The 12783-nt window shown below is 46.0% G+C and overlaps 1 protein-coding gene across 1 annotated transcript in view; it reads right to left on the reverse strand.

Moving 5' to 3' along the window:
- QARS1 (glutaminyl-tRNA synthetase 1) overlaps positions 1-6275 on the reverse strand; it is a 30961-nt gene extending 24686 nt beyond the window's left edge. Inside the window, exons 1-2 of the mRNA XM_082209567.1 lie at positions 6117-6275; positions 2356-2503 (exon numbers count right to left, since the gene is read on the reverse strand). Of these exons, the coding sequence (XP_082065693.1) occupies positions 2356-2503; positions 6117-6239 (271 nt within the window). The 5' untranslated portion in view covers positions 6240-6275. The remainder of the gene's footprint in view (positions 1-2355; positions 2504-6116) is intronic.
- Between the last annotated feature and the right edge of the window lie 6508 nt (positions 6276-12783).

Raw genomic sequence — 12783 nt, forward strand, 5'->3', positions numbered from 1 at the left:
CAGATACGTTCAGAAGCTGTGCACGCTCTTATCAGCAGAGTGAATAAATCCTCGCAACAGAAGTGGCGGACAGAGACATGTGTACAGCATTTAATCAGCATAGTTCAGGAACAAAGGAAAAAACATGTCTGCTTCCCTTCGTCTCCAGCAAAACAACAAGATAGCAAAAGCAGCATACAAACAGAAGTTTCCAGCAGACTGCGCTGAAATTAAAGAGGCATGTGACACACAACAGTCATGCCTGTTCCCTTTTAAGGTGGAACGGAACTATATCCTAACATAAAGCTCATCTGGTGTTTCTCTGCCAGTTAAGTGTCTCTCAGCCTCTCAACCTTCCAAGGTTGTTATGAAGGTAACATCGGGGTGGGGAGAGAGGAATCGCCAATCTTCATCACCCCCAACTCCTTGGAGAGCGAGACTACAATTAAACTATAGGATTGTAGAAGTTTTGGAAGGGACCACGAGGGTCACCTGGAAACAGAGGAATAATTTGCAGAATGTGGGGCTCGTACCAACGTCCCTATGATTAAGAGTCTCATGATCTACCGACTGAGCTACCCCCAATAAATCAACACATTAACAAATCAAAGGAAAGAAAAGTCATTGGGAGAAACAAGCAGCAGCCCTGGCCCTGCAAGACAAGCCTTCTCAAGGCAAGGCTGGCGGCGGCATTTTACATTATGCTCAGGATTCAGTTCCTTGTTTAAAAAGTTTTTGATTTATACTTTTCAAATTTATTCATTTCATTAGATTTAGACCATTTTAACACTTCAAAAATTGACTTCCTTCCCCCCCTTTCTGTGCTTCCTTAAATTTATTTTTTAATATCTTCTGCATATCCAAATGCATTTAACCTGCTCATTTAATTATCTACTGTAAATATATGCTCTTATAAAACTGAAGGTTATTACAATAATCCTGCTAACGTTTTCATCTGTTTACAATTTATCTGCAAATATTCAACAAACCATTTCCATTATTTTATAAAAAGTTGGTTATCTTGATTTCTTATTCTGCCGGTAAGTTTTGCAGCTTGGGCTCAAGGAAGGATTTGTCCACAGGCAAGACTAGCCAGCAACCTTGGCAGGTTCTTGTGCCAGGTTTCCCTGTGACAGTCTGTGTGAACCACCTGGACTGTTTTAATAAGCCACTTTCAGAAGCCTCCAGCATGGGAGAACCAGGCCAAACACTGCCTTCTGCATGGAACACCCTAGGTTCAGGAGGCTGTTAGGACAGCCAATGTGCTGGCCTCCAGATATTTGGGCGACCACTCCCACCATCCCTGACAATTGGCCCCATTGAGTGGGGCCAATAAGAACTGTAGTCTGAAGCATAGAATCATAGAGTTGGAAGAGACCACAAGGGCCATCGAGTCCAACCCCCTGCCAAGCAGGAAACACCATCAGAGCACTCCTGACATATGGTTGTCAAGCCTCTGCTTAAAGACCTCCAAAGTAGGAGACTCCACCACACTCCTTGGCAGCAAATTCCAGTCGAACAGCTCTTACTGTCAGGAAGTTCTTCCTAATGTTTAGGTGGAATCTTCTTTCTTGTAGTTTGGATCCATTGCTCCGTGTCCGCTTCTCTGGAGCAGCAGAAAACAACCTTTCTCCCTCCTTTATGTGACATCCTTTTATATGTTTGAACATGGCTATCATATCACCCCTTAACCTCCTCTTCTCCAGGCTAAACATGCCCAGCTCCCTTAGCCGTTCCTCATAAGGCATCGTTTCCAGGCCTTTGACCATTTTGGTTGCCCTCCTCTGGACACTTTCCAGTTTGTCAGTGTCCTTCTTGAACTGTGGTGCCCAGAACTGGACACAGTACTCCAGGTGAGTTCTGACCAGAGCAGAATACAGTGGCACTATTACTTCCCTTGATCTAGATGCTATACTCCTATTGATGCAGCCCAGAATTGCATTGGCTTTTTTAGCTGCCGTGTCACACTGCTGGCTCATGTTCAAGTTTGTGAAGCATCCAGAGGGCACCATTTTGACTACACTGGGATTAAGCTGCAGGAGAAGAAAAGTACTGATGGAATGTGAATTACATTGCCAGAGAACTTTGTTGTTCCAGAAACTCAAGAGAGACACAACCCTAATATACGGACAGCCAACAAGGTGCCTTCCCAATGTTTTGGACTACAACTCCCATTCAGCATTGCCAATGATCAGGAATGATGGGAGTTGTAGTCCACAACACATGGAAGGCACCACGTCGGCAACCTTTGCCCTAACACCTGGTTGTTCATTCAGCGTGATGCTTGGTGACTTAAGACAGAGCTGTGCAATTAAAAGGGTGAAATTCGTGAAAGGAGCATCTTTGCCGCAGCCGGCATAAACCCTAAATGTGTACCGTTGAGCTGCAGGTCTGTAACGATTTTCTTGGTAGCGATATACTCCACAAGGAAGCCAAGGTGCTTTGGGTCCTTAAGCCTGGAGGCCACATTGTATAACAGGGTGCCAACTGTCTTGTCAGCAACTGAGCCAAGGATTTCTTGAGCCTAGAAGGGAGAGAGGGGTCAACAAGAGAGTTAAAAGCTGGTTTGGTGTACAGTCTTACCTCGGGTTGAATGCGCTTCGGGGTGAGTGCGTTCGAGTTGCGCTCCGCAGGAACCCGGAAGTAATGGAGCGTGTTACTTCCAGGTTTCGCCGCTTGCGCACAGACACTCAGAATGACGTCACGCGCATGCTCAGAAGCAGCGAAAAGTGACGCATGCGTACGCAGGCATGGCGTCACTTGTTACATTTGCTTCTAGATGCGAATGAGGCTTCGGAATGGATCCTGTTCGCATCTAGAGGTACCACTGTAATGGCTGATGTCCGTCTAAAGATGTTAAGGAGAGGGGACAGGAGAGGTTTCTGCAGAATGAGACAGAGGAGCTCATAGGAAGCTGCCATATACTGAGTCAGACCACTGAGATCTATCTAGTTCAGTATTGTCCACACTGACTGGCAGCAGCTCTCCATGGTTTCAGGCAGAAAACGTTCCCCATCGTACCTTCAAGGGATTGAATTTGGATAGATGCTCTACCACTAAGCTATGATCATTCTCTTCCCAGTTAACTTCTTGTGCATCAGGAGGACACCATCTCCACCCTGCCCCTTCCCAACTTAGGAGCCAGCATTACAGAACTGCCCTGGTTGCAGAAGGGAAAGTCCCAGCAGCCAGCAGAGGGATTTTTATGCAACGCCCGTGTCGTTTTGTTGGGTTGCTGCACCCTTGTGTTTGGGTGCCTATGCACAAGGGATAACTATGCAACAAGCAATTCCCAGCATGCTGTTGTATTACGGCAGCCCCAAACGGATATGGCTGTGGTTCATTAAACTCTGTGAAGAAACTCTTGCATCTCTCTGCAGCAATGTAGGTGAATCATCTGCATTTTGGGAACTATAATTTGAACAGTCTACTCTCCAATGACAGAATGAATGGGTACACCCTGCTTTGTAAGTAGACACCGGCCAATCCCACCCCACCCCAATGATTTCATCCTGGTCAAGAAAAACAGGAAACAAGCACAAAAATCAGCTGACTTGTTGCTCTCTTGGTTATTCTCAAGGAGCTCCTTCTCAGCACCAGCAGAACTTTCACTTTCAGATTCTTGGAAACATTTCCAGAAGGAAATTCCGCTGCAGAACAAGGCTGATGTTGTCTGAAAAGTCACTGCTTGCAACGTGGTAAGCTAGAATATGTCGGAAACGTTTCCACCAACCTTATTTTTATCACATAAACACGGAAACATACGCTGACCTTGAAAGTAAATCTGAACGCACACCTGCTTTTTAGTCCTCATCCTGAAACTGAATTAAGCCCAAGTACACATAGCTCCCTTTCTCTCTTCTTCCCATGTCACCACAAATTGCAAGCCATGCTACAAGCAAATGAAATGTATCCTTCATGTAGGTAAAGGGGACCCCTGACCATTAGGTCCAGTCGTGGCCGACTCTGGGGTTGCAGCACTCATCTCGCTTTATTGGCCGAGGGAGCCGGTGTACAGCTTCCGGGTCATGTGGCCAGCATGACTAAGCCGCTTCTGGCGAACCAGAGCAGAGCACGGAAACGCTGTTTACCTTCCCGCCGGAGCGGTACCTATTTATCTACTTGCACTTTGACAAGCTTTCGAGCTGCTAGGTTGGCAGGAGCAGGGATGGAGCAATGGGAGCTCACCCCATCGCGGGGATTCAAACCGCCGACCTTCTGATCGGCAAGCCCTAGGCTCTGTGGTTTAACCCACAGTACCACCCGCGTCCCTATCCTTCATGTAGCAGCAGGAAAAAACTCATAGTAACTTGATCATCTGAAACAACAACTGAAATTTGTTTATTTGAAGCATTTCTACCTCTTTCCTCATCCAAAAAAAGTCCCAAGGTGGATTATGTAAGGCCAATAAAAACAAGAGAGTTCATGAAATGGGACAGAACCACAGCTAGAACTTGAGTCCAGCCTACAACAGTAAACAAGTCAGAGGACTTACAAAAGGCTCCTGAGACGTTATCCGTGCTTTGAATCACCTCCATTGGGGACTCACAGGAGGCCCTAATAAGTTCAGCTCCAAAACTCGGTTCCTAACCCAACAGATAATACTTATTAAACATTTGACATTATTATTCTGTTTTTCTTTTTCATTCTTGGGAGTTTCAAATTGCAGAGGTATAGCTGACCACCAATTTTCAAACTGAGCATCAATCTGAGTCTCAGATGAAAACAGGCAGTTAAAACATATACCAACAAGTGGCAGGGAACAGATTCCAGAGTGACTCCATACAGAATCTACCGGGACAGAATCCAGTCTTACGGCATATCCTAAGCATGCTTATTTAGAAATAGGTCTTACTGTATTCAACTGGCCTCACTCACAGATAGGTCTCCCCAAACCACAGTCTAACCCCACTGACCTGGAAGCCCCACTGAATTCAACAGTAGTCACATCTTGAGTAGGACAGGACTACATGCTGGCTTATTCAGAAGTGACTGCCATTTAGCTCAAGAGGTCCAGTTGCCTAGGAAGTGCATTTAAGATTGCATTGCTAAAATAGCTAGGGACAGCTCCTGAGGCATGATGGTGCAGCACGTTCAGATTTGAAATAAACCTTTAAAATAAAAAATATCTTCTCGCCCTTTGCAGGAGATCACAGGACAGAACACTGAACTCGGAAACCATCCTTTCTTACAGTCACATCCAGTCTATCTATCCTCTGCCCTCTCTTTGACAAAGACTTGCAGATCTCCTAATTTTAGAGGGTTCGCCAAACTGCATTATCTCTGTGAAGACTCACTGAAGCACGATAAAAACGAGAGATCATTCAGAACTGTGTCATATACAGTCATACCTCGGGTTGAAGTAGCTTCAAGTTAAGTATTTTCGGGTTGCGCTCCGCGGCGACATGGAAGTAACGGAGCGCGTCACTTCTGGGTTTCGCCGCTCACACACGCACAGACGCTCAAAATGACATCACGCACATGCACGGAAGCGGCGAAACGTGACCCGCGCAGTCGCTTCTTACATTTACTTCAGGATGCGAACGGGGCTCCGGAACAGATCCCGTTTGTATCCAGAGGTACCACTTGTATACAGTGGTACCTCGGGTTAAGTACTTAATTCGTTCCGGAGGTCCGTTCTTAACCTGAGACTGTTCTTAACCTGAAGCACCACTTTAGCTAATGGGGCCTCCTGCTGCCGCCACTGCACGATTTCAGTTCTCATCCTGAAGCAAAGTTCTTAACATGAAGCACTATTTCTGGGTTTGCGGAGTCTGTAACCTGAAGTGTATGTAACCTGAAGCGTATGTAACCTGAAGCGTATGTAACCCGAGGTACCACTGTAGAGGAATGGAGGAGAGTGAAGGGTTTTTTGGTTTGGGGTTTTTTGAGGGGGTAGGGTCGCCCCATTCCTTCTTCGAGCAGCTATATGACAAGCAGAACTTCAACCCCTCTGCAGCATTTTCTGGCCTGGAAATGCAGTGATGGGGGTGAGCTACACCTGTTGGATTTCGGCCTGTCAGGTTGCTCTCAAAGATACAGGAGCACTACCGGTGTGGGGAGAGAGACTAGAGGGGGAGAGTTGGCAGCCTGGGAACTGAAACCAACGGAGTCTATTAGGGGCAAAGCGACGGTACCTGCACGACGGCCTCGCGAAGCAGCGCGCTGAGCGCCTGGTTCCGAAGGGTCTCGCGAGCCTTGCTTTCGCTCAGACCAATGCCAACGAAAAGCTCCAGCGCGCCCGGCTCGTCGGCCGCCATGCTGCTCCTCGCAGCCGCCTCTACTTCCGCCCGACGTAGGGCGCGCCGGCTTCCCAGCCCAACCAACCATGCGCAGAGTGGGTAGGGGGCGGGGCAAGGAGCGGGGGAAAGCCAACCCGAAGCTGCCGTCGGTCTTTCGGCCAATGGGAAGCGCCGCCAGGAACGCCCGCCTCCCCATGGCCCCGCGGCAAATCCGAGAGAGGCGAATGTGGCGCTGGGCGGGGCCGGCGGGTTGCTTCTCGTTGCATCATCACTCGAAGGTGACTTTTTTTGAAGAGCGAGGGATCAGGTGGCCATAGAGATAGAAAGAGGGTAGAGAGAGCTTTGTGCACAGATTTTTACATTAAAAGTCACTTGTAATAAGTTGAAGGAGGTTTTAAAATTGGATTGTTTATAAGGTTTTATGGACGTGCATAAACAAGTATATTATAATGGAACCAAGACAGAGAGTAGAGGGAAGTCGACCCAAATTTATGGTTTAATTTGGTTATGATTTTTTCCTAGGTTTTTTGTATTGTTATTTCTGGAAAATTAATAAATTGTTATCAAAAAAGAAAGAAAGAAAGAGAGTAGAGAGAAAGGCAGCAGAAGGTCCTGAGTTCAATCCCTGACCCCTCCAGGTAGGTTTGCCCCAAATCCCGGCGGACTGCTGCCGGTCAGATTAGGCAACACTGAGCTAGATGGGCCAGTGCTTTGACTTGTGTAATCATAGGGGTCCATACAGTTAAAGCTATGGTTTCCCCAGTAGTGATGTATGGAAGTGAGAGCTGGACCATAAAGAAGGCCGATCGCCGAAGAATTGATGCTTTTGAATTATGGTGCTGGAGGAGACTCTTGAGAGTCCCATGGACTGCAAGAAGATTAAACCTCTCCATTCTGAAGGAAATCAGCTCTGAGTGCTCACTGGAAGGACAAATCGTGAAGCTGAGGCTCCAATATTTTGGCCACCTCATGAGAAGAGAAGACTCCCTGGAAAAGACCCTGATGTTGGGAAAGATGGAGGGCAGAAGGAGACGACAGAGGACGAGATGGTTGGACAGTGTTCTCGAAGCTACCAGCATGAGTCTGACCAAACTGCGGGAGACAGTGGAAGACAGGAGTGCCTGGCGTGCTCTGGTCCATGAGGTCACAAAGAGTCGGACACGACTAAACAACTAAACAACAACAACAATCATAGGGGTCCCTTTACATTTTAATCATAGTATTGTAGAGTTGGAAGGGACCCCAAGGACTATGCAACTGTCCTGTGCAGGGGATTGAACCTGCAACCTTGGCGTGCACTACATGGTCACTTAAGAACCTTTTATGCTAAAGATGTTTATTATGGGAAGTCTTGAGTGTTGTGCAAGTAAATGGGGCATGGGCACAGCTACATGCTTTTTGAGAACTGGCATTGGGTTTTTGCAGCAACCGGAAGAATCGCTGGAGGAATCCTTTGCAGCAGTGTTTTTGGACATTAGTGAAGCCAGCGGTTTAAACTCTGATAACATCCCTAATTTTCTGTCTCAGTAAGGATGTTCTTTGTAGCATTACAGTAGGGAATAATAATTCTGGACTACATAGCATCATCTCTCTCTTATCACAAATCCTCTCTCCACATCTGGAAATACAAATAATTCTGGACTAGCCACAATACAAGAGGGACGCGGGTGGCGCTGTGGGTTAAACCACAGAGCCTGTTTCCGTGTGCTGCTCTGGTTCGCCAGAAGCGGCTTAGTCATGCAGGCCACATGACCTGGAAGCTGTACGCCGGCTCCCTCGGCCAATAAAGCGAGATGAGCGCCGCAACCCCAGAGTCGGCCACGACTGGACCTAACGGTCAGGGGTCCCTATACCTTTACCCACAATACATATAACTGCACTACCCACAATCTAGAGTTGTTGATCTCTCATCAGAGCTGACAGAGATGCCCTGCAGTCTCATCTCTCCCTTTGCTAGAGGCTGATGGAAGACTGGAAATGTTTTACAAACCAACAGAAATGGCTTTCTCACAACACAATAAGACCATGTGCTATTGCACCCGACCTAAAACTTTATTACGAGGCAGCCTGTTTCACCTGGTTAAAAGATTGGTGCACGTTGCAGGATCCGGACCTCCTGGACCTGGAAGGTTTTGACAACCGTTGGGGATGGCACGCCTACCTAATATATGGAAAAGCGAAAATTCATAAAATTTTTACTAACTATATAATAAGAAGGTCACTCTTTGCTGTATGGGAAAAATATAAAGATCTGATGGAGCCTAAAGTCCCGTGGTGGACTTCTCCAGTAGAAGCCATAGCAGTAAAACAGAAAAATACTCAGGAAAGCTGGCCAACATATAAAATACTTCTAAAAAATGAAGATAACCAAATAAAATTAAAAAACTTTGAGGAAATAAGAGAACACATTTCAGACTGGTTCCAATACCATCAGGTATTTGAAAAATTTAAATCTGACAAACAAAAGGGGTTCTCAACAGAAATTTCCCGATTCGAATCTGATCTTGTAAATTCTAAAAGAAAAACTCTTTCCAAAACTTACCGACTCCTCCTTGACTGGACAGTCAAGGAGGAGGAGGTAACAGTGGCAATGGTGAGGTGGTCCCAGGATTTTGGCCACTCAATAACCATGGCCCAATGGGAAAATTTATGGAAGATCAATTGGAAATTCACAAATTGTTACACGATTAGAGAGAACTTTAAAAAAATGCAACATTGATGGTATCTAACACCATGGAAACTTACAAAAATGTATAAAAATGTGTCAAGTAATTGTTGGAGATGCGGAGACTCAGGAACATTCTACCATATGTGGTGGACATGTAGGAAAATACAGGTATTCTGGGAGAGTATCCATGCAGAACTGCAAAAAATGCTAAAGATCTCTTTCAATAAAAAACCAGAGGCCTACCTCCTAGGAATAACAGATTTGGATATTCCACAAAAGAGGAAGGGTATCTTTTTATATGTGACGACAGCAGCAAGAGTTTTGATCGCAGCAAAATGGAAGAGTAATGAAATCCCCTCTATACAAGATTGGATCCAAAAGCTGACAGAATATGCCAAATTAAATGGTTTATCAGAAAAAAATAAAGAATAAATCAAAACAGGAATTTGTTTCTAAATGGGAGGTTTTCAAAGAATATCTGAAAAATAAATATAGTAGTTTAAATTCTGTTGCAGCATTTGAGGAACTTCAGCAATAGTTGCATGGTAGATATAAGAAATTAGATTTATTGAGAATAAGTTTAATCATGAAAAAAATGTGTATTGGCAATAAGTAATATGAATTTGAAATATGGAATAGACGGGAGGTTGGGTCTTTAGTGTTAAGACCAATAGATGATTTATTGTTTGCTAAGAAAATTATGTATCTATGGTTACTTTTGTAATTTGTGTGTAATTTGGTATTTGGGTTTTTTGTTTTTGTTCCTTCTTGTTGTATAAATAAAAAACTTTATTTTTTTTAAAAAGACCATGTGCTATTGCAAAATCATAGCTATCATAGAGCCCTGGGAGCAAGCTGTCAGTTGCAACCTTCAAAGGAGAAGAGAAATGGTGTCAAAAGTCATCAGGAAGTCCCATCTCCAGACAGAATAATTGTCAGTCTAGGACGTGTTTATGTCTGGGAGAGAGCGAGAGGGAGAGAGTGCCTGTGTTAAGATGTGAAGCAATTTTTGCCTACTAGGAGAGTAACACACAGTAAAAGGCTAAACTAAGCACCTTCACTCCTTGTTTGATGAAAGATCTGACCCTGATTGCTGCTCACCAGAAAAAATCCAAAGCTTAACTCACTATTTGACTTTGGGGCAAGCAGCTCTGGAGGGGGAAACAAAAAATGGAAGCAAATTTAATTTATAGTCCATTTTAACAGGATAACATTTCTGTATCTCACAACAGAATAGCAGGCCTAAAGCAGACTACTGCTACAGAAATGCAAGGTCTGTTTGATTTAGGACCGAACTTATTTATTTACTTTGATTCCTTGCCCTCCCTTCACCACAAGGTCCCAGGGCAGGTTAGAAGATAAAGATCAACACCACGTGAAAGAAAATAAGGCATCTGGTGAAACCACTTTTGATTGTTGTCTGGTTAGGACAGATTCCTTTTAAAAGCACCAAGGCTTCTGTTTTCTTCCAGTTCTGTTGCCCTGGTTTAGTTATTGTCCTTGCTGTGTCATACATACACTTAAGTGGGAATGCAGGTGGCGCTGTGGTCTAAAACCACTGAGCCTCTTGAGACTGCCGATCAGAAGTTTGGCGGTTCGAATCCAGCAATGGGGTGAGCTCCAATTGCTCTCTCCCAGCTCCTGCCAACCTAGCAGTTCGAAAGCAGGCCAGTGCAAGTGGATAAATACGTACTGCGGTCGGAAGGTAAACAGCGTTTCTGTGCACTCTGGCTTCCATTATGGTGTCCTGTTGCACCAGAAGCAGTTTAGTCCTGCTGCCCAGATGACCCGGAAAGCTGACTGTGGACAAACGCTGGCTCCCTCAGCCTGAAAGCGAAATGAGCGACACAACCCCATAGTCACCTTTGACTGGACTTAACCATCCAGGGGTCCTTTACCTTTAAAAGGTAAAGGGACCCCTGACCATTAGGTCTAGTCGTGGCTGACTCTGGGGTTGTGGCGCTCATCTTGCTTTATTGGCCAAGGAAGCCGGCGTACAGCTTCCGGGTCATGTGGCCAGCATGACTAAGCCGCTTCTGGCGAACCAGAGCAGTGCATGGAAACGCTGTTTACCTTCCCCCGGAGCGGTACCTATTTATCTACTTGCACTTTGATGTGCTTTCGAACTGCTAGGTTGGCAGGAACTGGGACCGAGCCGTGGGAGCTCACCCTGTCACAGGAATTCGAACTGCCGACCTTCTGATTGGCAAGTCCTAGGCTCTGTGGTTTAACCCACAGCACCACCCGCGTCCCTTACCTTTACCTTTACATACACTTAAATTTTTGTTGATCATAAACCACTTTGAAAGTACTTTGAACTGATGGGAAGGGTGTTGAAATAACAGCACCAGCCTGTTTTAATAATCACACAAATTATTATGCTTGAAATAGTTTGTTGATGCACCATGCAGATCATAGGATAAGTCAGGCTCAGCCTCAAAAGTACAAAATGGCTGAAAAATAGAAAAGGAGACGTTGCCATGAGCCCTCTGTTCCATCAGGATCTGGCATGGTTTGATGGCTGCGGGAGGAAGAGGAGGAAGGGGAAGAAGCAGGGTGGGGCAGCTTGAAGGTCCTTCTCTGGGTATAGAGGTCCTCCCTTTGTGACTCCAAATGTTGGAAAAAGGGGAGCAGATCCACCAGCACTCTCCATTGCCCTTCCTGAGAGCACAGAGCCTCCTTTGGGATGGGAGAGAACTTAGACCAGTCAATGGGAGGGGGCCAAGCAGGAGGCAGATGCGGAACTGGAGACAAGAGGGGCAGAGGCACAGTCTTGTCACACGGAACCATGTGCCTCCTCCATAGGCGAAATCAGAGCATAAGGAGAAGGAAGCCCACAAGCAGGAGCCAAGAATAAGAGTTCGGATTTGATATCCCGCTTTATCACTACCCGAAGGAGTCTCAAAGCGGATAACATTCTCCTTTCCCTTCCTCCCCCACAACAAACACTCTGTGAGGTGAGTGGGGCTGAGAGACTTCAGAGAAGTGTGACTGGCCCAAGGTCACCCAGCAGCTGCATGTGGAGGAGCGGGGAATCGAACCCGGTTCCCCAGATTACGAATCCACCGCTCTTAACCACTACACCACACTGGCTCCAAATGTTGGATACCCCCAACTGTGATATCCGGCAACCGGCAGCCCTGTATCGGGAAGTTTTTAATGTTTGACTTCTTGCTATGTTTTCATATATGCTGTAAACGGCGCAGAGTGGCTGGGGAAACGCAGCCAGATGGACTGGGTATAAACAATCAAATTATTATGATTATTATTTTTACTATAGAGCAGTGCTTTTTCTGGGGGGATGCAGGGGTACGCATTCCCCTAAACAGTTTGTGAATCTTTGTACTTTTGTCCCTTTACTGTATTTATTTTCCCCGATTTGAACTATAAAAATTGTGATTTTCTTGAGTCAAAATGAGAGCACCCCTAAACATTTTTTTAGGGGGGGGAAGCACTGCTACAGAGGCATACTGCTGCCAACATTAGAGGTACGTAGATCATAGCCATCGTGGCTAGAAGCCTTATACTCCACGAATAGGTCCAGCCCTCTTCTAAATCCATCCGCGTTGGTGGCCGCCATCACATTACACGGGAGGAACTTAGTTTAACTGTGTGGTGTTTGAAGACCTCATGTTGTCAGCCATTCAGATTCATTAGATGACTGGATGGCTTTCAAAGAGGACTAGGACAAATTCATGGAGGATCTGCTTTACCAGCACTGCCAGAGGCATGATGCCTCTGCGTACCTGGGAATCCCTGGTGGGGAGAGTGGCGGTGGCACTCAGGTCTTGCTTGTAGGCAGTGGCGTAGCGTGGGTTGTCAGCACCCGGGGCAAGGCAAGTAATTTGCGCCCCCTAACCCGTGGATTTGCGCCCCTAACCCGTGGATTTGCGC

The sequence above is a fragment of the Podarcis vaucheri genome (genome assembly GCF_965113315.1).
Source record: "Podarcis vaucheri genome assembly, chromosome: 2".
Lineage (NCBI taxonomy): Eukaryota > Metazoa > Chordata > Lepidosauria > Squamata > Lacertidae > Podarcis > Podarcis vaucheri.